The following is a 27,752-nucleotide window of genomic DNA, read 5'->3' as shown; positions in this document are numbered from 1 at the left end:
CATTAAAGATGCTGTGGCACTCCAAAGAGCAGAGGTTTTCTCCAGAGCCTCAAAATGGCCCTCTATCCACCTCCAGTAGAATTGGCTGGGTAAATCTCTCCCTCCTTCATTTACAGCCTTGTGAGGCAAGCACAGAATGACGGTTGTACATCACCCAGGTGGGTGCCACACGTTGATGCCGGATGAGTTAGTTAATCTTTGAAAGGTGCTATATAAAACCAGTTCATCGTGAGTTCAAATCTCTGAAGCTCCAGTTGGCCAGAGGTTGAAGCTGAATAAGAGCATCACTGAGCATCACACCATTCAGCTGCCTCTATGAGGCTGTTATGATTCTTAATAAATAGAAACCTTTGAAAAAGACAAAGCAGGATAAAATAATAATAATAATAATAAAAACGAGCTCCTTTACAGCCAAGTACAATAAAAAAATGACCTTTTCAAGTTTCTCCCTAAAGGTGCAGTCGGAGATAAAGAGGAAGTGGAGGAGCTGGACCGTCAACCGGTACTTTGCTGTGGACCTGAAGCACCGGCACCCTTCCCTGGCCAGCAGCGGGGTGAACGGGGGGACACAGCTGTCCATACTGAGCAAGAGCAGCTCTCAGGTCCGGATGTCCAGCCTGCAGGCCGACAACCTGAACCTCAACCTGCCCACCTGAACGTCTGACCGGCCAGAGCCTTCTCTCGTTCCCCCCCCCCCCCCCCCCCCCCCCCCACAAAAAACGAATGAACCACCGAATGAACCCAACCCAAAACCGCAGAGGCCCAACCTTGCCCCCCACCCCAACCCCTCCCACCCCTCCCTGAAATCCTGGCGGGGCCTCAGCGTGAATCACAATGAAGAAACATACAAAAGAGAAAAAAATGATACATCTTTCAAAAAGATTTAAAAACAGAACCCACAATAAGGATAGCATGGCTTTTTTCTTGTACATACCATAATGCACTACTCTGCAAGTACATTTCGCCCTCTCATCTTCTGCAGGAAAAAAAAAAGCCTAAAGTTTGTGGTCATAATGCTGTTTGTGTGTCCTCTCTAGGGGGCAGTAGCCTATATTAAAGAAGTATTTCTGTCATTCAGCACTCTCTGCTAATGGGGCATATTCATACAATTGAAAAAAGAGGGAAAACGACTAGCCGAAAGAGCAGATTGTTTGGGGCGAACCAGTGAAGAAAGAGAGCATTCCCTGTGATGCTGCTGGCATCACGGTCTTGAAGTCAGGTAGAGTGGCAGTGAATGCATGTAAACATCCATCGGCCATATTCAACCGCTCTGTCACAGCTTCGTGTGAGCTTCTTAGATAGCGTTAACTGTGAGCCGGGCTCTGCTTCGTGTGAGGAGGCGAGAGCAGGGGGAAGCATTTCCCTTCGATCAAACGGACGTGGTTGCAGGTACGCGTTGAATGTGGGCTCTGTCTGTTCGGCCTTTCGGGAGTCTCTCGAGCTTAAAAAACTGAAGTTAGCAGGTTGGAAACTCCGACCACGAAATAATGACATAAGCAGGCGGAACCCTTCACTGTCACTGTGGTTTAACGTGCACGCCCACTCTGTATTTCATTTGCACTACATGGCAAACAGCAACAGCAACAAAAAAAAAGTGAATGGAAAGTGATTTTTTGAAAGAGAAAATGAAGGGGGCGTTCTAGCAGCCCTGAGGAATTGGACAGGCTAATGATAACGTAGAGCTACAATACGACACCGGAGACATTTTAGCTGCTTGTGGATGTAAAAAAGTGACAAACGATTGTTCCATCTGATTCGCAAAGGCATTACATAAAGTATCAGATGACGCAATGACCACAAAGCTGACAGCGAACATCCCAAGTATTATACTTGCTCGTAATGCTTTGCGTCTTTTAGGATGGTGCAAAATGTATCATTTTAAACAGCCGATAGTACAAAATATGTCAAATTATATATATATAAAAAACTCATGAATGAGTCGTGTAAATTTGTTATTGTTTTTATGAATCATTTTTATTACAGTACTATTCTTATTTCTTACATATTTTCTGTGCAATGAATGTGATGCTCTGAACTGTAATTGAAAAAAAAAAATACTGGAGTCCAATTCTGTAGAGTCTAAAGTTTTGAAGAAAGCTTTTTTGAAAGCTTTGTTCTTTTTTCTTTTTTTTCAAAATATATATTAGATTAAATAAACATATTTGTAGATTTAGATAAGTGGTGCTGCTACGTAATGAATAAGTAAGTCAATAAGTAGCCTGTTATATTGTTTAGAGCATCTTCTTTCTTTAATTACGATCAAGTACATGTACATTTATTTGAGAATGGTAAATTAATATTCAGGTGAACTGTTTTTAATGTGGCTTTCCTTGGCCATCTCATTTTTTCATAAATATTTTATCAAACTGAATCCTTACATATCTCTACTCAACCGAAATCTGTTGACAAGAAGTATTTATTTAAAGTAATATGATCTGTGGATAAGCCATCGAGACAGAAGATTCCAAAGACAAGTGTTAAAGTTCATTCACAATGAGTCTGGACTGGTCTCTAAAGTGCACAGGCCACAGAAACGTCACATTTTGATGTCAACGCAGAAGTTCCTCATGTCCGATTCTTCTCAAACGGGAATAATTTCTTCAGTTTCCAAAGTGCCTTTTGGTCACAGTAACAATGGCGATAATGAGTGGCATTTCAGTGTCACATTTCATAAGAAAGTAATTGCATTTTGTTTCAAGAGGAACCTGCTGATTTGATGAAATGAAAAATATTTAAATCAAAAGTGCTTTATTATATTTAATCAGTATTATTGACCAGGAGGCCTTTTTTTAGCTTATTTTGATTTTAGACTAAGAGATTTACCTTTGACCCACCGTCTACGTAATTAAAAGATTAAAACTGATGGAAAAAGTTAATATGTTGATTTCAGTTCATCTTTTATTATTATTATTATTATTATTATTATTATTATTATTATTATTATTATCCTGTTGGTGTGTTTTTTTCCCAGGGAGATGTACTTGAGCTGATAAGTTTTAATTTAAGTATTAATCGCAAGTGATAATTCAGTGATACAGAATTCACACAATGTCCTCAATATTTGGTTCACCCCTGGAATTTACATGTTTACTTTTAGAAAATAATGAGGAGATCAAGTCACATTTATATTTTTACTGAGTAGAGACTAGCTGCTTTTTCTTAACACAATTTATATTCAAACAATACTATTATTAGTGTATTTCTTGTAGATATAGCAAAAAGGGGTACACATTAGCAAAGACATTTAATTTTCCTTTTTTTACTCTTTCATTAGATGCATTGATATGATTTTAAGACATTACTGGTTTAGCAACTTCAATCTGCATGTTAGAAAGCAATGAAAACAACCTGTCCAATCCAAGCACAATACTCTAGCAAGTTGCACCCATAAGAATCCATGGGGGTAACCGGAAATGTTAAATGTTGAAATGTTGCATGGTAAAGCATTGATATATTCATAAGATGCTAAGAAAATGCCTCTTAAAGCAAACCTTTCAAAGGTGAACTGTCTACATTAAAAAACACAGTAGCTGAAAGAAAACAGTCCCGCAAAATAATGCCTTATAATCTTCTAAACTTAGTTTTTTCTCCTTCTTACATCAGAAACCATCAACTTTTGTGGTAGTTATAGTGTCTCAGTTTGGGAAAGCTTCCTTTCAGTGCTTAATGACAATCCTGGGTTATTGTACAGCTTTGTTTTCCTATAAGATCAGTGTTTTGTTTTGCAAAGGGAACAGCCTTATGTCTACTTCCAATGTGGTCGATTCAGAGGCCACAAAGCTAGTGCGGTAGATCGGTAGCCGAATTTTCAACCAATGACACAATGTCAAGTCATTTTTGTCACAGTTAACACAACCTTGGCTCAAAAAGACGGGGGTTGTGTTGGCTGCAGACATTGCCTTAAATGCAGCATTTAGCTTTAGCCGCTTTTGAATCGATAACCACAGTGCTGATGTCAAACTATAAGGATGTTATTTTCCCATGCGCTGATCATTTAAATCAATTTTAATGCAGAGAAAAAAAACTATTTATGTGCTTAAAAATAATATTGTTGTAGCTCTATACAACAAGTGGCGGGGTGAAATTGTTAAGTATTAAGCTTCTATTGCAGTATTTTCTAAATGGAGTGATCCTACAGTAGATGCCAGTGAACAGTTGTATATTTAAACTCAGTGCTTGACATGTTTTGGTGATAGTTTTGTAAATGTATAGCCTATAGCGTGATCTGTCGCCATGTGCAGACTGACACCTGCCTCTCAGGCGGTTCCCTCTCCTTTTGATAACGGTGCGGTTGCTGAAATAATTTCTCTGATGAGGTGACACCTAAAACCAGACATGGCCAAGAACCTTGCACCTCACCTTGCTGAGAACGTATTTTGTCTGAGGCAAGCTGGGGACAAAATGAACCTGATAATTCTAAGATTGTAACACCGTCCCTATAAATTAATGCAGAAGATTGCAGATTGCATAGCCATCTAAATGCGCTTGCATTTAGGTTTTTGCATTATCTTAGAAATATGCTTTGTCATGTTCCTTGGTAACAACTGTTTCTTATTGTCCTGTTACAGGTCTTTCCAGTTTTTCACATTGTTGTAGAAAAAGGTGCACTTTATAAAGTTAAAACCCAACAGTAAATTTGTCTGATTCAGGAGAATCTCACTGCAGGACCCTGCAGTCATCGGGGATCCACAGAGACACATTGGGCCACAGCGCAATTAGAGAACACCTACAAGAAGGTGTCAGGTTTGACTCCCAGCTAGGAAACTTACTTTATACCCCCTGCAAGGTTCTTCAGCACGCCGATTAAATATAATACATAACTGATAATATCCACATTCTGCGATATGAAATCAGGACAGTGAGGAAGAGGAAACCGCCATAGATATCCAGAAATAGATGTTGTATGCATGCATGGAAAACTAGTCCTACACGTCCTGTGGCTTGTGAATTGTGATAACACCAGCAATCATTCCAGGTCTGAAAAAGACAAAACGACCATGTCTCAAAGCTGTTAAAAATGTAAAGGGAGTGAAAGAGTTTTTTGTTTTGTTTTCTTCTTGTTGTTGGGTGGAATTTGGGGGGGGGGGGGGGGGGGTCATGGTTCATTTCCCACCTTTTTATTCTGCCATGGCTGGTTATGCCAATGGAGCTCACCCGTTCAGATGGGACCACAAGCCTGTAGTTATAACTCCCTGGAACATCAGCAGGGATCCAATCAAAACTGTCAAATCATCTCTAGGGAAGGATTGTGAAAATTTTTCAACATCTTCCTTGCCAGATGAATCTGATGAATCAGATTCTGCAAATTCAACTGTCTTGAAAGAAAGTGCACCTTTCCCTAAAGTGCATGTTTTCCCTAAAGATGGCTTTGCAGTGCTGATTGAATCCCAGGGTCACTTTATTGTCATACAGTGCCAGTCTAGGAGAGTTTTCCTCCTTTGTGGTTGTCTTTTTTCAGCAGTATAACACTTTTCCATAAGACGACATAGAAGTTCTGACTGAAACCATGGGATGGAGTCAACCCTGAAATGATCCACTGAAGAATATTTAAGCCACATACCAGTATAATAAATGATAACAAGCAAAACCTTTAAGAAAATGCACAAATATGATCCATACATGGACCTAATCTATTTAAATATGGAATTAGTAAGCAAGTAGTAAGTAAGTCGTTTTTTGCTTCTAAAATGTTCCATGCACCATTGGAATGTCCGTTGCTTAAATGCGAACTCAAGAAGTTGCCAATTAATGTTGCCCGCTGTCTAAACAGAAGGAAGCTAGTGCGCTGTCCAGAAATGCCCGTGTCCCTCTTGTGTTTTATTTTCTTACTGGGTTATGGGTTATTTCGTGGGTAAATGAGAGTAAAAGTCAAGTTAAGGTTTGTGTGTGTGTGTGTGAGTGTTTGTGCGAGTGTGTTTTGTGAGCGTTTGCGTGTGTGTGTGAGTGTGATTGCGTATGCGAGTGTGTGTATGTGTTTATGTAAGTGTGTGTGTGTGTGTGTGTGAATGCGTCGAATAATATTTAATCACTGAATGTAACATGTACAGGAGATGTACTATAAGCTGCTCTGTGTCATTGCCTGCTGTTTTTCACATTGCTGTAGAAATGTCTTTTTGTTCAATGTATATATTAGAAGTTTTGTACATTGAAATATTGACTTAAATTGCATTAAATGGTTTTTGACAGTTGTCTCTGATTATAGTGCATGTTTGCGTGTGTTAACATCCTCACTAACAACATCAATGTTTTTTTTTTTTTTTTTGCACCAGCTCCTGTTCTCAGTCTCTATATGAGTCCCTTGGTCAGCACTCCCTCTTCATATCACAAAACAAACAAAAATCATCTTCGCTGCGAAACCAGTTCTCAGTCGTGTGTCTATAATGGACAATTGCATAAACCAGAGAGACATTTTTCATGCTTCAACCATTGCATAACCAAAGCGGTTATTTCCTTGTATGTTTTGTACCAACCCTGATGACAGTAGCTATAGCTACATTACTAAACCAAAGTGAATTAGCCCAATGTATCAAACCACCCGTGACACAATCAGTGCAACCAGAAAAAGGGGCATTAGTTCCATGGACCTGTTCTATTCATCCGTTTCACTTCCGGGTCAAGACTTCACCATTGGTATTTTTTTGTGATGTACAAATCTCAACCCTAATCACCACCACCTTCACTATGATCATCATCAATGACAGCATTGATGGCGTTAAGCGTATTTATATAGCGCCTTTCAAGCATCTCAAAGCTCTTTACAATGACGAGAGGTGACTAAACCAGCAACGGTGTGAAGCCCCCAACAAGGTGACACACAGCAGTCCCTTTGTGTCAAAACACTCACACTCACCACACATCAGCTGAAGTGGAGAGTGAAGAAATTACCATTGTCATCATCATCATCATCATCATCATCAAAAGCATCATCTTCAGTCCTGCCATTAAGAGCAACTAATGTCCCCACTCAAAGACAGATCACAGACCTACAGTGAAATGTCAAACATTAAAGAGAAATAATCACAAGAGTCGAGAGTATATTCAGAGAATTACACACTGCCTGACATGACCCCTACCTGGTAAAAAATAAATGAAAACAATAACAAATACACAGGTAAATACTTGCATAAAAATCCCAACAGCAATGCAAGAAACACTCAAGACTGCATAAAAATGTAGGATCTCTCCGAACAAGATTCAAAATCTTATTACATCAACAGATGCTCAGACAGAAGCACATACACTTGAACTGTACATTTATAGTGCTTTTTACACTGAACACAGTAACTGAAATAATGATAATTGTAATCTTTTTAGCTGAAATGTAAGATGAAAATGAGTGTGAGATCTCAGGTGTGAGCGTCTCCTTTAGGTGTCTCCACAGGCAGCCAGGGCAGGAAGTAACATCGCTGGGCTGCGTGTCTCTTGTGCTAGTTCTTAAAAAATATTTCATATATGTTACTACCTATTAAATGAGACTTATTTTAGTATTGTTAATAATTTCAAAAGATGGCAGTTTTTAAATATTTTCACACGTTCAGTTTCATTCCTGCTTTCCATTTGCTACCTACTTTAGAAATAAGCCATACTCCATTAATAGGTACAGTAGCAATGTGTTTACGAGTGTAATTATTATTAATTATTAATAATTAATTAATGTAAACATGAATAGAGTAAATTTGCTCCAGACACACTCCATTTTACAAAACTGTTGACACACAGTCTCTTACAAACACATACTGAGTATCACTAAGCTTAATGAACAGCCTTAGTTTTTCTATATTACAAATCCATAGCTGAGCTGAACATATTGGCTATACATTTTAGTCATATAATTATAATCTATTCACAGTCATACCAATGGAAAAGTATATATCAAATAATTGTTTCATCTAAATACTTTTCAATTGTATATTTTAGCAGTTCTCTACAGAATTTACATTTCGATGTAAGAATATGAAACTTGTATGTCCATAGTGGAGAACACTGAAATACTTCTCACTCACAATGTTGGGCTGCACTTTGGAATAGGATGCAATTTAAATGAGCAGTCAAGAATTAAGAGCCACATTTTGCATTTTTTGGTCCAACATTGATAAATATTAGTAAATGTGTTATTAAGGTCATAGCCATACAACCTTTATAACACATATATTAATATGTATTAACTTTGAACTAAACATCAACAATGCATTTTTAATGATGCAAAGTGCAGTGAAAAATAGTTTAACTGTACCCTATTATAGTTCTATCTTGTTTTAGAGAAGTGGTTATCTCATATTTAAATGGTATGAGTGCAATTAATGTACAATTATTCATATACAAAAATATACAACATGGTGTGAACATCCACACGCACAGCTAAACAATGAAGTACTTGTACAGTCTAGTGCTCCAGATGCAGTCATTTCAACTACAGACACATTGAACAATGAGAGGGAAAACTATGCATGTAATTGAAGGTCAACTGCATTTTGTTATTCTGTTCTTCTCTATTTACAAAAAACAAGGCTTTGTACACTGGGTGAGGACCAAAACGTCTACTGTAGCATTTTGAACACAAATACACACTAGGACATCTAATGCACAGACTCTACTGACAGCACATAGTTGTAGCATACCCACTATCTGAGGCTGGACTGGTAGATGAAACACAGGCAGAAAACTGTACTGAAAGTGTATATACATTTAAATCAGTTCACATATTCAGTTTCTGACAGTTAATGCTTATTATGAATATTAAGACCACCCACAGGAAAGCAAGGTGCCCTAGTCTCTAGTCGCGCTGGTGAACACAGGGTCACCAGCATATGTCCCTTACAGTGATAATATAACTGTAGGCCATTCATGTATGTTTATGTACTGCAGCATTGCATTCTGGGATACTCAGCCTGAAATGTAGGATATGCTAAATGTGAACATGGCTTTTGCATTTAATGCTTTAATTAACTTGATATTCAAATATTCCCCGGCTCTCACGATGACATATTCTAATAATTGCACCTTGCTTTCTACCTAAAAAAATATATGTATGACACCACATGAAGTTTTTTTTTTTCTTCTGGACTTACTCTGTACTCTTTTTAGGCTTTACTTTGACAGCACCATGACCCGCTGGTCTTGTGATCTTGTGGTCGAATATGTCAATAATCAAATATTCGGGCTCATCGCTAGTGCATGATGGGTAAAAATAAGGGTGTCATTAACCCCCAAACCACCCACTGCTGCTGAAGACCTGCCATTCACTCCAGACTTGAAACAGCGGCATTCCCCTGTCACCGGCCAGCAAACGCCAACGTTTCTGTGACCCCTGAGCATGTGCCGTCCCCTCTTAGCCGAGGTCAGATAGCGGATATGACGACAGGACATTCGGCAGGCACTTTGGCGCCAGGCTTCTCGGGGGCGGTGACCTGGGTGATGACGCTGGACTCTGTGAAGGGGGGCTTGCGTTTTTTGGCCAGCCTCAGGCGCCCCTGCATCTGCCAGCTCCACAGCTTCTTCCTCACCTCAGCCTGCACCTGCAGGGAGGCCATGAAACAGGGTGACCCCCCCCACCAACAGCGCCCCCTGTAGCCAACACACAGTTACTGCTACAATACCTAACGCAGCACTTTCTGACCAAATACACAGTGCTGGTCAACTACCTGACACAGCACTTTCTAACCAAATACACAGCCTTGGTCAACTACCTGACACAGCACTTTCTGACCAATACACAACACTGCTCCAATACCTGACACAGAGCCCCCTAACCTTATACACTATGCTGCTCAGACAATTGTAATATCTAATAATAAAAGCACTAATACTCTGATTCAATGCCAGAAGAAGCATGTAATGCTAACAGCACCCCTTCAGCCAATAAACAACACCATTCTCTTAAACTACACCCATTTCTCACTACAAAGCCTTGCTCATATACCAGAAATACCGACCCACTCTAGAGACACCCCTCTCCAGCGACACAGAACCGGCTGAGCCCCAGAACCACCATCCCACTGAAACAGAGTCCCGCTCAGCTACACTCCTCCCCCAACAAGGTCACACAGTGCACTCCACTCAGGACATTATTGTGAGTTATTTGCATTGCTTTATCTTGTTCGGTTGAGCATTTCAAATGACCAGTGTAGTATCAATAAAGCCATACATGCACAGTATGAAAGTGGATTACACAAAACAAGTGCTGATGAAGTACTCACCTCCCCATTCAGGAAACAATAGAGCAAGGCCACCACGAAGCCCTTAAAAACAGTGAAGATGTCTGTTACCTACCATTGGACAGACTATTGTACCACTGCACGACACATGACACGGAGGATCATTTAATTCATGTCCTGGAAAGCTAAAGTGAAAGAATAAGTTATGAAAGAAAGCATTTTAGCATTTCTGTGTCAATTCTAAATTACACAAGTTATCTCTTTTTATCTAGCCTGAACATAATATTGCCTAAATTTACCACTGTCAAAGTAAAGCAGGTACTTTACAATTTGTGTGTGTGTGTGTGTGTGCAGATGAGAAATTGTTTGAATCTGACCCTCAGATATTCAAGCCATCTATCTGAATCCCAATGTAAACATGGTGTATTTGTACTACTAACACCCTGAGCCAAGGCAGTTTACAACATATTCTGTGCACCACGTTTACTCTCATGGACTTCACACGACAACAACGCTGGGGTTAAACACCAGCATTCCCAGTGGGACTGGATCCCATGACCCCCCCGGTTTACCTGGAAGGAGCCCAGGCCCAGCTCGATGTACAGGCGGGCGGCCTCGCCCATGCTCTCGGGCAGGAACGCAAACACCGTGTAGTGCATCCCGAACAGCGGGATCAGGAACAGGGTGGACTTGGCGAGCCTCCTGTCCAAATCAGGAGAGACACTACATAAATGATGTAAGTCATTTTCTACAACTAGCAGAAATGCTAGATAAATGCTGTAAAACATCTTCCACAACCAGAAGAGACGCTAGATTAACGCTGAAAAGCATCTGCTACAGCCAGAAGAAGTACTGGATAAATGCTATAAGCCATCTGTTATAATCAGGAGAAGTACCTGGATAAACATAATCTATTTAAATGAATGAGGTCTGTACTGCTGTCTTTAAAATAAGAGTATGGATATTTAAACCACAATGAAAAGTTCTAGGTATGTATTAAAGGTTATATATCTTTTATATTATTTCACAAACAAATTCATATGTAATAATGCATATATTAACTTTTAACAACCCTTAGTCAGAGCAGCATACATTGACTTTAATGATTTATTCTGTAACTAAGAATAAATCATCCTGAACTTTTTATGCCGCAGGGATTTTTGCTCAATGAAAACTCAGAGTGCTATGTTCACAAACCCCAGAACAGTACGAGCTTCAAATCCACATTCCTGTGGTGTGGCTCAGACAACGTCCCTGCATGATCTGGTGTGTTAATCGGGTTTGGAACCAATGTCCCTCAGGTTCACATTCCTTTGTTCTAGGCACTGATCCTCACAATAAGCTCTGATTCAACCACACTGAAAACTGTGACACTGCTGCATTCTGGAGATCAGTTCTTCTTCCCTCTCTAGAGATCCCTTCAAGTAAGATTACATCACAAATGTAGCCCCAATGCCAGTGGCTAATTACCATACTCGATGCTAAATGTGACATTTTGACATCGCATCAGGGTATTAGAACTAGACCCCAGAGGAGAAAAAAAAATCACAAATGAATCTGGTTATATAATAACTTATGTTTCTGGGTCTGAGGTCCACATTGATATGGGTCACCGCATTGCCTGAAACGCAGCCAGACCACAGCATAAAGGAACTGAAGTTTCTAAGTATCTAACCATGGTTTTCTACTGATAGGCCCTACCAGCAGAGCGCTGAAGATGTTGGATCCTACTTTTAACATTCATCTCATGAAAAAAGACAACAGCTCTCTTCAGATAAGACTGAACTTAAAATCTTCTAGGGTGAGAGTTCATGCAGTTTTAAGGCATTGTGAGATCTAGGAAAAACATTTAGCTGGACCTCGCAAAGTCATCGTGTTCTGCTGTTTAAGTTTTTGCCACGTTTTTCACTGGTACATGGTATCAGAAGGCGACTGGGATTTCAGCATGTTGCAGGTGCTTTGCCTCCCCTGGAATGTACTGTAATGTGCAGTGCTGTCCACAAGATGGCAGCAGAAATATGTTTGGTATGATGGGTTGAGTTTCCATAGGGTGCTTTCAGAGATTCAAAGGATTAACTTTCATGTTGTAGATAGGGGTGTCCTATGGTTGCCAGGAGCTGTGCTATTTGACTAGGGGGTCCAAGAATTTCATCACGGCACCGGTTATTTGTTGACTACACTGCATCCTTGACCATGCTTTGGTCATTATTCTCCTATGACACACATTCCAAATCAAACTGCAGATTTGCATATGATTACATACACATATCCTGTATGTATACATATATACACACACACACACACACACATTTTGAGGGCATTAGTGCAGCACACAAACAACTAAAGCGGGTCGGTGGAACCCACACTCTGGGGCAGGCTCAAAAGGTGAACACGGCGACAGTTTCCTGGAGACTCACGTGAAGTGACCTGCGTCGCTCCCACCCACACCTGGAGACTTGAGCTTCTGAACCAGGATGCGAATGACGTTGATAAAGATGAGGAAGTTGATCTTCAGCGTGGTGGGGGGGGGGTGGGGTTGGGGTGGGGGGGGGGGTTTATTTAAGGATTAAACTTCAGGGTGGTTAACAGTTCAGTTCAACAGTTCATTAATACAAATAACAAATGACTGAATCCAAAATCAGTTCTCAGTCAGCGTTACTAATGCCAGAATTAAATTATGATTTATGTAAAATTTAGGAAATGAGCTGTGTCCAATCCTGTTACTGGAGACCTGCAGGTTTTAGAGGTTTGTCTGAACCAGCAGCTGATTGGACAGCCGGAACAACAGGAGATTCCAGATACCATCTAATCACCAACTCCCATTATGTAATTAAATAAAAACAGAGTTGGTGCAACCACGAGGTCCTTGTGGATCTCCAGTGGACACAACTGCATAAAGTGAATAATGAGTAACCTAATACTAATTTATTGACTCATTACTGAGTTCAAATGTAATTATAATGACAGTTTATAGTGGAATATACACTTAGTTCTTAAAACAATGAAAATGTGGACAAAGTTACACAAAAACATTTTTTTCTTGAGAAGGGGTACAGCAATCCACATATACTCACCAGCAAAGACAAAGTTATGGGCCCTTTAATGATCCACCAAACAGTCACATTCTCTGTATCATCCCAGCATCTGTAACAACAAGCCTTTTATTTCAATCATAAAACAAGATTAACTGCTATCAAAACACATTGAATACGCTATAAATTACAAAGCCGCATACCAACACCTTAATTACTGAAAATGAAAAGAGAAGCCTTAAAAAGCTGATGTAGCTTAGCCCATTGAGTTTGTTGATTGATTTCATATTCAAATAGCAAGCAAGGCAAAATTCTTACCCCCTATCATCGTAAAACATTCTTGTCAGCACCCACACTGCTAGCACAGCTGAAGGGAAACCTGAAAGAGATGTATAAGGAGTCGTTTCTGGTCTGCAGTTTTGCCTGACATTTACGTTTGTGTGCCTGTGGGAAGCAAGGCAGTTAGTAGTAGACAGATTCGGCACATGCTGTGATCTGTAGAACACCTATGGGCAAGGTTTACAACATTATATGGGCAAAATCCATTTCAGTCACACCCCGCAGTGCTCACAGGTGATGCATTGCACACATTCCAGTAGTGTCGCACATATTTGGTTGATGTGCAGCATGCCTCGGGGTAAAGTGTCAGACACACACCATGTGTGGCAGTGATATCAGCCATGTGTAGCAGTGATATCAGCCATGTGGAGCAGTGATAGCAGCCATGTGTAGCAGTGATATCAGCCATGTGTAGCAGTGATAGCAGCCATGTGTAGCAGTGATATCAGCCATGTGGAGCAGTGATAGCAGCCATGTGTAGCAGTGATATCAGCCGTGTGTAGCAGTGATATCAGCCATGTGGAGCAGTGATAGCAGCCATGTGTAGCAGTGATATCAGCCATGTGTAGCAGTGATATCAGTGATATCAGCCATGTGTATCAGAGATACAGGGCATGTACAGCAGAGGTATGGGCCATGTATAGCTGAGATATGGGCCACGTGTAGCAGTGATATCAGTGATATTAGCCATGTGTAGCAGAGATACAGGCCATGTGTTGCAGTGATATGTGTCATATGTATGCAGTGCACAGCAGAGATACAGGCCATGTATAGCAGAGATATGGGCCATGTGTAGCAGTGATATCAATGATATCAGACATGTATAGCAGAGATACGGGCCATGTATAGCAGAGATACGGGCCATGTGTAGCAGAGATACAGGCCATGTATAGCTGAGATATGGGCCATCTGGAGCAGTGATAGCAGCCATGTGTAGGGGTGATATCAGCCATGTGTAGCAGTGATATGTGTCATATGTATGCAGTGCACAGCAGAGATACATGTACCACAGGTGTAAGCCATGTACAACACACGTAAGGGTAAATGTGCAGCACAGGTGAGAGCAATGTGTAGGCATACACAGAATCCGTGTATATGCAGCAGAGACACAGCAGGGTTACTACTGACCCCAGCCTATCAGGATGTACCACCAGAAGTACTTCCTCTGAGAGACGAAGGCCAGAGCCAGAAGAGTCTGCAGATACATCCCCTCCACCAGCAGCCAGAAGTAATTGGCCAAGATGCTGAACTGGAAGAAGGCCACCACAGATTTACAGGCAATCTGCGCCACAGAAAAATAAAGAAATAAATTATAAATAAAAAGAAGGCTGAAGCGTAAAGGAATGGAAAGTCTGAAATATCAATTTTACATACAGCACTCGCCATATTTATTCACACCCATGATTATACAGCAACAGAAATAATTTATTTTGTTCCTGGTTTTCTTCTGCCTAAAAAAAATGTTTTTGAATTTTGTATTTTGATTTTAATAGCATTGCAGAAAGCGAAGTCATATTGTTTACAAATGATGAAATTTATTCCATATTTATTTTAAAGTATTTCTACAATGTCTCCCTCGGCTCTGCAGTTCCATTCTTTTCTCCATTTTGTAGTGGTGCGCTGTTTTCATTGTGAGCAGCTTGGGTAACATAATCACCTCGCCATCACAACGGCTTTATCTGGAGGAAACTAACAATAAAGAAAAGATAGCATATATATATATCTTCTTTCAGGAAAAGATTTTTGATGTTTTTTTTTTTTTTTGGTCCAAGCACTGAGTGGTTTTGTCAAATTGTGATAGGTGCCCTATTTTATGTCTTCGATCAATTTAATCCCTGATTTCTTGTCTTTGTCTGCATGGCTTACCTTTCTGAAAATACACCGTGATAAATACCAGACATTTTTATCAATGCTCATCTTTTTATGATCCTCAAGCTCCTATCCTAGCTTTCAGGTGTCTCAAAACTATGACTGATTACCTCAGTCTTCATTTCTTAAGCTCAGCTCTACTAAACTACAGAAGAATTCTCAGCCAGTGAAGAGGATTCATATAATGTATGTGTACATTACCATAAAGACACCATAAAAATCACTATCTCCAACCCATAACTTTTGTACTATGTTGTGTTATTGTCGTAATTTTTTTTGTATTTGTTTAAAATGTTGCATGCCATTTTCTATGTAGTCCTTACAATACTTCTTGCATGCTGCAAGCCATTTTGTTGAGATAGCATGCAGAGTGCCTGAGATTTAGTTAGGCGTGATGTCAGTGAATTTCCTTTATGTGTTTCTCCACTCCAGAACATCAGTGTCCCCTTTTCTCACTCAAAGCTCCATGCGCCTTCTGTCACATAGCTCACAGGCCTGTAGTCAGACCCGACTCACAGTGGACATGAAGCAGTGGTCCAGGGTCTCGTCCGCAAAGAGCACCCGATCTTTGATGAAGACCGCGCTGGCCCGCAGGATGAAGGAGGCGAAGAGGTTCATGTGGATGTAGTTCCGGGTGCAGTGGAACTTCCTGTTCGGAGGTAGCACAGTACAACAAAGTAAGGCACCTCCTCCCTGGAGCCGGACTGGAGGGGTCGTTTCAAGGCCAGTGGCAAACGCTGGTCTCACACAATCTCCGCCGTCCTTGTAGGTGTTCTAAAAATGTCACTGCATAGTTTTTTTTTTTTGTTTATTTGTTTTGCCTGACATCCGGCCCTCACCGCTGACCTGCTATGTCAGACTGAGGTTTTGTAAGAGATTGCCAGTGTGGCCGAACATAAATGTGACTGACAAGGCAGACGATGTTTAATCCCATCACCTTCAGATGCACAAAGTCCAGGGCTGTCTCACCTTACCTCGGCATTTACAATAACTACCACGGTGTCTTGCCATCAACTATTGGTGAATCTAAGAAAGATTTTTTTTTTTTTTTACTTTTGGTGCACCACATCGTATTAATGAAAGCAATTGTATAAAAACCAGAAAAAAACATGCTAAGCATAAATGGGGATATGAGAGGCTTCATGAACCTCAAAATGGGTAGAGCTAGCATGTGCTATCATCCAATCACTGTATTTTGCAATAGACAGTAGAGTCTTTGATTCATATGATTATGATTGATATGATTCAGTGACTGACAGAGTATGGCGGCTCCACCCACTCTGCCATTACTGATAATCACTAACAGTATTCAGCACTGCACTGGTGGGCCATGCCTTACCTGAAAGCTGTGAACACGAAGATGGCTGTTATCAGAGAGACGAGTGACGTGGCGTAGCCGGTGGTATACACCTGTCTGAAAGCTGAAAAGTACGCCATCTGAAACAGAGGACATTCGTCCCATATCAAAATGCAGATTTAGTTTGCCTTCAACATCAAAATGTTGGTGCCATCGGTGATTACTTCTGCCGATGCTGGGGCCATCCGCAATGAGAATAACTGAGACTGTGTTCTGTTTTCCGGATAGTTTTGCCATTTCAAAAAAGAGTGTTTGTTAGCATCTAGACACCACTCATGTTGTGTATTTGTTACAAGCTGTCAATATTTAATTCAGAGAGGGTATGCATAGAGTTACTGTCACTCTCAGACTTTCAGCAGTTATCTCACTGAAAGTGACATCATTATGTGGTTAAACGTGTTGCCCACCCCTGTTCTTTATCGCGTCTCTTAAACACTAGGGAACAGCGGGGTTTTGACTTGTTGGGTTTAACTGGCGAACCTCCGACCCAGGCTCCATGTCCCCGCTGAGGTCACAGGCCTCCTCGTAGGGTGGGGACAGGTGCGTCCATCCGTCCCTTGTGCAGTTCCGGAACACGTACCCTGGGGACGAGGGACACGCTGAACATTCCGATCAACCACGCCCAATGCATCACATCACATTACACTTTGAAATGGATGCAGGTAATAAAACGTGAAAGTGGAGATGCCTTGATATATTTTCCTGTATCCAAAGATCCATACTTCGATGTCTGATACCCTGTGGCTCATTTCCACTGAGATCCAGCACAGGACAAACACCAACCCCCCCCCCCAACACTGCCTAAACTGCTTGAGCCCACTGCCGCCTGGCAAGGAGGCTAACACTATAGACACTGCTGCTGCTTGTCAGTCAGAACTGCAGCCAGTCAGAGTTGCAGTCACTCAAAGTGGTCCCTCACCTTGATTGTTTGTGAAGTGCTGGAAGATCTCCGGGCAGGACACGTTCACCACCTGCCCCACGTCCGCCCTGTGCCAACAGCGGACCTCATCCCATTCCGTACGACACCCTGAGTGACAAAGGAGACAGATCGGGTCATTGCCTGTCTCTCTCCCCTCCACCACACTTCCTTTAAGATGCACACCGTATGGAGTAAAAGTATGTGGCCATATTATGCTAAACCACTTGCATGATATATGCAGCAACAGCTGATATGTTTACTTTCAATAATATACGACATATATTGACATACATAAATACATGTAATATATAGAAATACATCCCCTTATGTTAAAGTTCTTATTTTCACAAGGATCTGGCGCAGAAAGAAAATCTGACCCGGAAAGACATGACAGAATGATTGCAGATGGCAAAGACCGCATGCGAAACCATGCAGACCAACTGCTCCGGTGCAGCTCCCTTAAAATAGGGTTTCCCACTCGACTGGAGATCGATGGCCCCGTCGAGTCACGACCACTCTTGAAAAGCCGAGCACAGAGCGTGGGAAAGGTGCTTCACTGGTTTCAGTCGTGACAGTACCGGGCTGAGCCAGGCGGTGCTGTATTTGAATGCAGGCAAAGATCCATGTGACTCCGCAAAGGGCTACATCTCCTGTGTTCAGGAGAAGGCAGATCTAAATCACTGACTGGTATTTTGGTTGGACTGCGAGCTTTCCCAGAATGAAACTGGGCACTCACACATGGGATCTTTCACAGATGACAAGACACAGGCCACAAAAACCACTGCCCTGCAAGAAGCGGAGAAAAAAAAAAAGCCTTCGCTATGAAAGCATGATTCAGTCAACGGACTGTGGTGATTCCCTCGATTCCCCGATTCCCTCGGTCCTCAGGCTTGCTGAGGTCAATTTCAGAGTAGGGTGAGTCTCAGTATCTCAGGGCTTGTATGAATCTCTGATCATTTTCATAACATCAACAGCACAGATGATAAAATATTTATACATTGCTACACCACCATCTATTCCTAGCCGCACAAGAAATAAGTGTTTGGACACAAAGGTCTTTATTTCTGAAACAGAACATGCTGATATCATGTTGTTTACAGATTTATTTTCTCAAGACAACAAATTTAAACGTTTCCTTTCCCACACAGAAAACTATGCCAATTATGACAGAGACATTGACAATAAAATTATGTATAAGATTTCTCCCCTTAGTAATAGCTTTAAATCAGTTCTTCAGTGTGTGATCTTCCCTCAGCTTATTTGATCTATTTTTGGCCCTTTGCATCCCAGATTAATACTGCATTTAATTACAGGCATTGAGTGTTTTCTGATTCATGGACACTGAACTACTTTTCCTAGAAGACATGAATTATATATGTTTCATCTCCACTGCTTCGTTCCTGAGGTAATTTGAGGATTTCAGCTCATTCCAGCTGAATCACAGAGGACTCAGCCATTTTCCGCATCTGATGTGCTTGCGCATTTAGGCTGTGGGAGTCACATTCTCCATGAGAATAATAACTTTGGGCATGTGAGGTGAACACATGATATATAACCAATGTCAGACATCATTATGGATAACTCCTGTCATGCTGACATGATTAGATGTAATCCTTGAACCGCAGAAAGAAAAAGCCTGTCCTCTTACATTGTGAAAATATTCAGGAAGAAAAGAAAACATTTTCTTGAATGAGGAATAATTTCACTTTCATGACAAAATTTGAAAAACGTTTTAGGGCAGGACCAACAGGCCTACCAGCAGCACAGTACATTTCTGCATGTCACAGCCCCAGGGACGGCAAACACCCACAGGACACTCACTGATAACTGCTACATGATTAGATACACATTGCATGCACAATAATCCTCATTATAATTACAGTATATAACCTGTGAATATGGTCACTGGCTGAAATACACATTTTGGTGTTATCAATGCATTTTGTTGTACTGCATATTATACTTTCGCAGTATTTACATAATGCATTTTGTGCAAGTACAGACCATTGAGGTTAACAGAGATAGAGGGAGAAAAGGAGAAAGGGAAGGGGAAGAGGGAGAGATGGGGGGAGAAACACAGAAGGAGAGGAAGGGGAAATAGAGTTGGGGGGGGGGGGGGTGGAAAAGCAAGAGAGGGAGGGAGAGGCACGGCAGCAACCTCACACATCAGGGGTGAATCGTTTCAGTCTCAGGACCTTCCTGTGTCTCTCGTTCGCCTGCCTCCTCCCGGGACCCCGCATTCGCTCTGCTCTCCCTCCTTCAGATGAGCCTCTATTTATAGCCTCTCTATTTATAGATCTGCGAGGGAATGAGACCATGGCCCGTTAATGGTCACAATTAGTTTTCATCTAACAGCGTCTTCTGGAGTCGGCTCAGAGATCCCTTTCAGCCGGTCCCCTGACGTTTCGGCGGGAGATTGGCTGCCGCCGCCCTGGTGGCCCCGTTATGTCGGTATCGTCGCGCTCACCGTCGGCCTCATTCGAAGGGCCGTGAGGCTGCGAGAATGACTCTGGGACCGACGAGAGAGCTGTCTTTTATCTGTTCTTACATTCAGACCAACTCTGAATCTAACAGCCAATTTTACCCCCTGATTTTTTGCTCAAAATATGAGCCCCAGATTATTTTGGGGCGATGTAAAGTAAAGGCACAGTGCAGCACAGTGGTAAGGAACAGGGCTCGTAACCGAAAGGTTGCTGGTTCAATTCCACGCTGGTCCATTGCTGTTGTACCCTTGGGCAAGGTACTTAACCCAGCTGTACAAATGGATGAAACTGTAATCTATGTAAGCCGCTCTGGATAAGAGAGTCATTATTGTCAAATGACAGTAACGTAATGTAATGTAAACGCACTCATGTAGTAGAAAACCATGTGATCCCTCACGCAGCGTACAGCCCTTCTCAGCTCCCTCCTGTACGAGCACTTTAAACCGTTTCCCTGCTGGGGCGGTGTTTGAGCACTTCTGTCGACAGGAGCAGTCATCTTGCCCACTTTCGGGAGATTAGCTGGCCAGATAACGCTGGCAAGGGCTACAATGTGGGCCTTGCATGTTAAGTGGAATGAGTTAGGCAACAAGCCACTAACAATGTCATTCCATGCCTGGAGAATGCAGCTGGCACTGCCCACGGCTAATCCATTTACACGGCTTGAACCTATAAATGAAATGAGTTTGTCTTTGTCACTGGAGCATCACATGCAAAAAAAAAAATGATTTTAAGAATAAAACTGTAAAATAAAGACAAAAATAAAAACTGTATTTTTTGCCCAAATAATTTTCAATTCTGATGTTTTTGATATATATACCGTGGATATTAGACAGACAAATAGACAGATACTGTAAGATGTTTGAAACTGTTCCGGAAGATTTTGATTATGTGGGTTGATTATTTTCGGTACATATTCCCTCTCAAATTGATCCGCTGTTGCAACTGCAGCCCTTCCTGTCTTATCTCACAGCTGTTGATGAATGCACATACTTTAGGATAGGATACGTTTTCCAAGCAAATGTTTGTGGATACAAATGCCTACATTAAATCATTCATCACGCTTTTTTGGCAATCTACTCTCGTTCCGTTCTATTTATTGCCGGGGGACGCTATTTCACTGCTGTCAAACTCTAGTTTCCTTTGCTGTTTTTTGAAGTTAAGTGCTCACATATGATAGATTTTTCCTGGTTTTATTCAAAGACAGTGCATGTGGAGCAAAATACGTTATGCCCATCTGTGTAGAGTTCACAAGGTGTATATCGCTCCACATATTGATATCAGCTTTCTGCTTATGTATATTGTTTGCCACCTCTTCCTGTTTCAGCTGTTTGCACTACAATAAAAGCGATCATGCCTGTGTTTATCTAATTAATTACCAAAGTTAATTACCTTGTCTAATGATTAACTTTATCAGTTGCTAGGATTCACAGCAGTTTATTCCAGTTTACTACATATCACACAGGAACTTGAAATTAAATTTCGGTAATCTGGGAAACAGCCAAGTAATAATTAACCTTTTAACCTTCAACCAATTAACGTTTCCCTGGATCTTCCTCCAGGAGCTTTGGGGACCCAGGATGACGTGTCTGTGAGCGAGCGTACCTGCCACCCCTGTTCTGTTCTGTGCTTCCTTCCTTCTTGCCAGCAGACAAAGCTCCTGGGCCTTCATGTGCTGGGAGATTATAGCACAGTCTGGGTGGATCGCCCCGGCCTTCAGGGGGAAAAGGAGACACGAGCCATCAGCAATCCCACCATCCAGCAATGCAGTAACCACAGCCATAGTGCTCACTTGCTCAAAACGGGCATGTCTCAAACAACTGAACATTATCCAGCGTAGAAATACCTAACATTTAAGGAAGAGAGGAGACGAGAGGAGGATGGGAAGAGAAGAGATAAAGGGCGAGGGGGAGAGAAGAGAGAAGAGAGAAGATAGAGAAGGGGGAGGAAGAAGTGAAGAGAGGAGAAGAGAGGAGAGGAGGAGGGAGGAGAGAGATAAGAAGAGAAGGGAGGAGAGGAGAGGAGGAGACAGAGAAGGGGGAGGATGAGGAGAGGAGGGAGATACGAGAGAAGAGATAAGGAGAGAAGGGGAGAGAAGGGGAGAGAAGAGGAGACGAGGATTCGAAGAGAGGCGATGAGAGAAGAGAGGAGAAAGAAGAAAGAGGAAGAGGAGACGCATTAAAAACTCCATGAGAAATGAGTCTGCGTCTACAAGTTGAGTCTAGGGTTCAAACACACTGCTGCAGACGCACCCATTCAAGTTCAGAACGCACCCACCATCCAAAAGTATTATGATAAATCACATGGCCTTAGCACTCCACCTGACAGATGAGGGCATTAGGGCGTCACGATAACAGCCAGCAACACCTGGGGTGGTCCGCGATAGGGCTGACCTTGCGGAGCGATTAAGGACAGTGCGGGTGACTCTGCAGCCCCGTCCTGCTCCGCTCACACCCCCAAGTTCTGCTGGACCCCTACATCAGTCACGGCGAGGCAGGCCCCAGACAGATCGTGCCCCTCCAGGTGATTTTGGGTCAGAATATTGATGCTCTCCATTAATCAGTCTCCGCGTAAGATAAAGTATGGATGCACTCTCCGCTAAGAGCTATCAGTCTCTGGCAACCATGGCAACCACGCACCGTCCTCCCAGTCAACGCTACCACCAGGTGCAGCTAAGTGGAGCTCCAACGGTGGCCTTTGAACGATGACCAAAGAAACTGGGCAGCGGTTTAGGGGTGGGGCTGACTGCAAGACAGGACGCTGACCCACAGGGGGCGCTGTTACACATCAATGCCATTTCACACAGGAAGCTCTCCTCTTACACATGCCCCTATGGACCTGCTCTCCCTGAGATTCTGGTTTTTAAACCCACAGGGACAGAAACCTATCCCACGGCCATCCGCTGGCATCTACCTGTTATACTACATTAAACAAATCTAAGCACATATGCTCTAAAAAAGCCTATGTCTACGTTAAGGCGAAATCACATTTGCCAGAGTGGCACAAAGCTACAGGAGCACTGACCTTAATTCAGGAAGCGATTTTTATAGCTGTCCTATTTAGTGTTTTAAACTGTTTCAAAATAAAAAATAGCACTCAGCGGGGCATTAAAGAGATATTTCCATAATCAGAAAACGCAGCAGTCAGCTGAGGTAGAATACAAAAGGTGTAACTTGTCACTGTAAAGCTTTTGTGTTTTGCGACAGAACTCATAATTCCTGAGGGCAGAAATGAAATATAACTCTCACGAGGCTAGCGCAATATGCAGAATGTGACTAAATAAAGCTGTCACTAGCTCAGAACTGATTCATGAACAGGGTGATTTCTGTAACAGCAAAGGAGGACGATGTGTTTAGTGTGTACATCGATGCCTGCCTGCGTGACTGTGTGTGTGTGTGTGTGCGTGTGCGTGTGCGTGTGCGTGTGTGTGTGTCTGTGTGTGTGTGCGTGTGTGTGTGCTTGTGTATGTGTGCGCGTGCGTGTGTGTGTGTGTGTGTGTGTGTGTGTGCGTGTGCGTGTGCGTGTGTGTGTGTGTCTGTGTGCGTCGCCTAGAACAGTGATTAAGACAACAGCTAGAGTAATGGCTAATATGGACAACGTAAGCAATAACAGGACCGATCAATGCCAGTCGTTACCACGAGCCGTCAGATTGTGTGCACAGACCTTGCTTACAGGGGAGCCAACTTTGGCACAGCAGCGTGTGATGACAGTTGCCCCAGTGTCTTCTGGGATAGCAGGCGAAAATGTGCAATCTATTCATCTCTGTAGAGGGAACTGTATAACTGGAGCACCCACGGCAAAGGACTTACCCTGCGGGTAGGATTCAACCCTGCTGCACTGCGGGTTTGTCTCTAACATTGAGTAATGATTTTAAGTAGGTGTTTCTGTGAGGGAGTAACCTTCACTGTTAATAAAACAGATTGAAGCTTTATTCACTTACTTGTAATAATGTGCGTGTGTTCACATTTGTCATTTATGTTTGTATATTTGTGCTAGGACATCCTGCCGTCCACTTTCTAAAACATACCAAAATAAAATTTTCATTTACATTTATTCATTTGGCAGATGCTTTTATCCAAAGTGACTTACAAGTGAGGCACAATACAACACAAGCGAAAAAAACATACAGTACTGCATGCCAAAGTTCCAAAGGTTGGCCAGGCAAGGTACCAACTAGCAGGTGATGTTAGCGAGTGCAATAAGCCATTGCAACCAAACCATTACAACTAAACCTACGTTAAAACCATTACAACCAAACCATTACACCAAATCAGCATGTTAAATTATTACAGCCAAACCAAATAAACCAAGCCAAATAAAGCTTTATTTCACTGACTACATGAACTGACAACATCCACTTCTGTAGGTATCTCTGGGCACCGGTGCATTTAAAACCTGCTAGCTGCATGATAGTTCCTATCTGAACACAATTAGAAGTAGTGACTGATATTAATGAATCACACCTCAGTTGAACCAGTCAAGCCTCTACAAAATTGCAAAACTCCACCCATTGACTACATTTCCCATAAACACGCTGGCCATCTCAGCTACTTTCCCCATCAGCATGCTGGCTATTTCATCTGTGAAAACCTTCTGACGGGCTGAGACCTGTCCGTCATGTCCAGGATTCTAAACTGACACGTCAGATGACACATCAGTCAGCCCCTTGCAGCTGTATGTCTCAAAGGAAAGTCTCTTCCTGTCACAGAACATTCTCTCAGCATCGCTGTGATGTGCCAGCGAGATGCACTGAGTTGCAGCAATGTCAGTGGTGCTCAGTGAGATGAAACAGAAAAAAATAAAGTGTCCATCTTTGGACATATGAGAAGTCTACTGTTGGTTGCATTCATTATTTTCTCCTACACGGAAAATGAAATATTGGTTTTCACTCGGCTCAGCACATGTAGTAGATATGCCCGCAACATTATCATATAGCAATGGCATCATTGCAACCTTGTTTGAGGCCATCAGTCTTTCTCATTGGGTTTGGAGAAAAAAGGAATAAATAAATAAATAAATAAATGTGGGAATTCTTGTCTTAAAAGCATCAGTGCTGTTTGGCCTATATTGTGTTGGCTCACACCGCCAGCATGAATGTTAATCTTAGCTGCCAATATTTTTTGTTCTCAAATCATCACCAATATACTGTGTGTTAGCCTCGAAAATATGCATTGAGGTGATTATAATATTTGGCATAGAATACAGATATGTGACCTGCTTCACTAATTTATTACTATCATGATTCCAAACATTTTCAATTAGTGCGAATGAAAACTAGTTAGGATGTCATTACCTTTATATAACACACCACCACGGCCACCACATATCATATTTGACTTAATTGTAGTAACATCGTAATTCTACATGGTTTTTAGCTATCTAGAATTTGCAAATATGGAACAAATCTTTTTTCTTTTTACCTTTGGAAGACCTGTCACAAAAACACCATGATTTCTTTTCGCTAGTGCAAACAGGATTCGCCCACTTAAAACCTTTCGTGTGCATTCTGTCAATTAGCAGACGCTCTTACCGAGAATTACAGAGCAACGGTACAAAAGGGCACCTAATGAAGCCACAGCACCAGCAGGATGCACAGAATACCGCGGATCGTGTGAACACGCCACAAACACAATACTACGCGGAGCAATACCAAGCAACTGGATCATTTCACATGGTTCTCTCATTCGTGAGCGAACGAGAACATAAGTTACCACGACATTGCACTTTTAAGTTTTTTTTTTTACCTTTGGAGACGCATGCAGGATGAATTTAAAGAACCGAGAAACGATTTCTAAATTCGGATCGTCTATTCGTCCACATTCCACAAGTTGAAGAAATACATGCATACATGTTTGGCTGTTAAACTTACCAGTTTCCAAAATACCACGGCAAGCCATGCTAATGATAAATGTATTTTCAAACTTGACCTCGACGCAGCTTTGACGAACCTCATGAAAAGTGCAGGTGGGAAAAGGTACAGAATGGTACAGAATTATCTTATGTTGCAGAATACCGTTTTTTTTCCCTGATCCCTTTCTTTTGTTAAATCTCCGTTTCTACAACGCAGAAAAAAACAGTCCAATTACGAGAATTAAAGAAAATAAATGCCGACTGGCGTCCGTAAAACAAACCCAGGTGAATTAAAGAGTTTCCACGCTGGATCTCTCTGTGTCAGCACCTCCCATCACTCTCGGCATTAGCCGCGCTGCCTGGCAAAGACACTGGGCGCGCGACCTCGCTCTCACTAGTAGGACACCGATGGCATCATCAAAGCAGACCGGCTGCGCAGCTGCGCAGACAGACAGACGGAGCGAGGCGCGCATCTCTCAAGCAGACAGCATTCGTTTGCAGTAGCTGCACAGAACGCGCTAAGTCAGAGCGTTTTTTTTCTTTCTAATACCAGTGGTAGGCCATATAACAGTAGATATGTTCATTGGGGCGCTAAGTTCGCCACCTGTCCAGGACCCCTCCTCCCATGCAGCGCGCTCTGCCAAGCATAAAAAGGGCTTACAGTCGTCTGTCCAAATGCCGAAAAGATGGAGATGTCAGGAACATATCTCACGCTTCTACGACTCTAATGTCAGGCATAGCCCTCAGGTATGTGTGTCAATTTGAAAAGGCCGTTGTTCACGTCTGCTTTCCGCGAAACATGGGTATTATCATAACCGCTCGGTTTGATTAAGTTTTTCAGCATCACAACTTCAAAAAGCGACACGCGCTTCTGAATATATGAACTTAATGTCCCATTGTCTCCGGGGCAACTGCCCAAAACTGAACATATATGACATTTAATCTGACAACGGATTAATCAAAGGAACATTCTGCAAGCGCTTCCACGCAGGGTTGGTCTGATCGCTGTTTCGGGATTTTGCCCCCAAACTACGTGTCCTGGCATTCAGTTACTGTTTACTGTTGCAAAGACTCCATTCTGGCGCCAAAGTTATGTAGTGTACCTCACAAAAACTCGTTAGCATGACAAACACCCGATTCGACAATAGCAATCCAGCCTGTAATAAAATATTCCTAAACTGAGCGAAAGGCAGTTATTCCGTCTACATTCTACTCTTACCTTTATGCTTATCATTTTATAAGAAGGAAAGGCAATTATAACGACCACTGCCTCCAACCGCACACACACACACACACGCATTCATCATCTAAAAATATCTCGGTTTTGATACAGGCCGGGGTGGATTTCTGTCGAGGTCAAGAAGATTCCAGGCGGGCTCATGGCCCCGAGGTAATGAATTCAAGTCATTATGAATGAAAACCAAATAGAGCCCAGTCTTCTCATTCATGTTAAGACGATGTGACCATGCATAAAATCAAAGTCGTTTGAGGGTAATAAGCACTAATTTATACAAATTGCTCTGCTGTGAAAGAAAGTGAACATTTCTTACCTGTCGAGGAACACACACACACACACACACACATACACACACACACCCTCTTGAATATTCACAAGCATTCAAGTAACAGTTAAAAAGAAAAAAATAATAATAAGAAGAAGTGTGCTCTGGATTTCTCTCTCTCTCTCTCTCTCTCTCTCTCTCTCTCTCTCACTCTCTCTCTCTCTCTCTGTCCTTCTATTTCTTCCTCTCC

General features: G+C 42.0%; 2 protein-coding genes across 4 annotated transcripts in view; one reads left to right on the top strand and one right to left on the bottom strand.

Annotated features, from left to right (window-relative positions):
* adcyap1r1a (adenylate cyclase activating polypeptide 1a (pituitary) receptor type I) overlaps nucleotides 1–773 on the top strand; it is a 30,960-nt gene extending 30,187 nt beyond the window's left edge. For 2 of the 3 annotated variants that reach the window (XM_036519146.1, XM_036519145.1), the window contains exon 15: nucleotides 443–773. In XM_036519146.1, coding sequence (XP_036375039.1) covers nucleotides 443–664 — 222 coding nt within the window. In that variant the 3' untranslated portion in view covers nucleotides 665–773. The remainder of the gene's footprint in view (nucleotides 1–442) is intronic. The other variant, XM_036519147.1, reaches the window with a different exon arrangement.
* An 8,504-nt stretch (nucleotides 774–9,277) lies between these two features.
* Nucleotides 9,278–26,103, bottom strand: LOC118771518 (vasoactive intestinal polypeptide receptor 1-like). Its single transcript, XM_036519525.1, has 13 exons — nucleotides 26,020–26,103; nucleotides 21,756–21,864; nucleotides 17,671–17,778; nucleotides 17,232–17,332; nucleotides 16,734–16,831; nucleotides 15,911–16,043; nucleotides 14,654–14,807; nucleotides 13,505–13,565; nucleotides 13,229–13,298; nucleotides 12,572–12,663; nucleotides 10,727–10,856; nucleotides 10,197–10,238; nucleotides 9,278–9,515 (listed from the first exon to the last, which is right to left on the bottom strand). The coding sequence occupies exons 1-13, from the start codon at nucleotides 26,101–26,103 to the stop codon at nucleotides 9,339–9,341; spliced, it is 1,359 nt and encodes a 452-aa protein (XP_036375418.1). The 3' UTR covers nucleotides 9,278–9,338.
* Nucleotides 26,104–27,752: the final 1,649 nt, after the last annotated feature.

The sequence above is a fragment of the Megalops cyprinoides genome, chromosome 24 (genome assembly GCF_013368585.1).
Source record: "Megalops cyprinoides isolate fMegCyp1 chromosome 24, fMegCyp1.pri, whole genome shotgun sequence".
NCBI lineage: Eukaryota > Metazoa > Chordata > Actinopteri > Elopiformes > Megalopidae > Megalops > Megalops cyprinoides.
Note: the sequence above shows the minus strand (reverse complement) of the source record. Positions and strands in the feature narration are given on the sequence as shown.

Bases quoted from the DNA above. Each gene is read 5' to 3' on its own strand.
- LOC118771518 (XM_036519525.1), bottom strand. From the start codon at position 26,103: ATGAGGTTCGTCAAAGCTGCGTCGAGGTCAAGTTTGAAAATACATTTA. The intron at 16,044-16,733 runs GTAAGGCATGGC...ACCTCCGAACAG, and splicing joins TTCGTGTTCACAGCTTTCAG to GAAGTTCCACTGCACCCGGA. The intron at 14,808-15,910 runs GTGAGTCGGGTC...TCTGTGGCGCAG, and splicing joins ACCACTGCTTCATGTCCACT to ATTGCCTGTAAATCTGTGGT.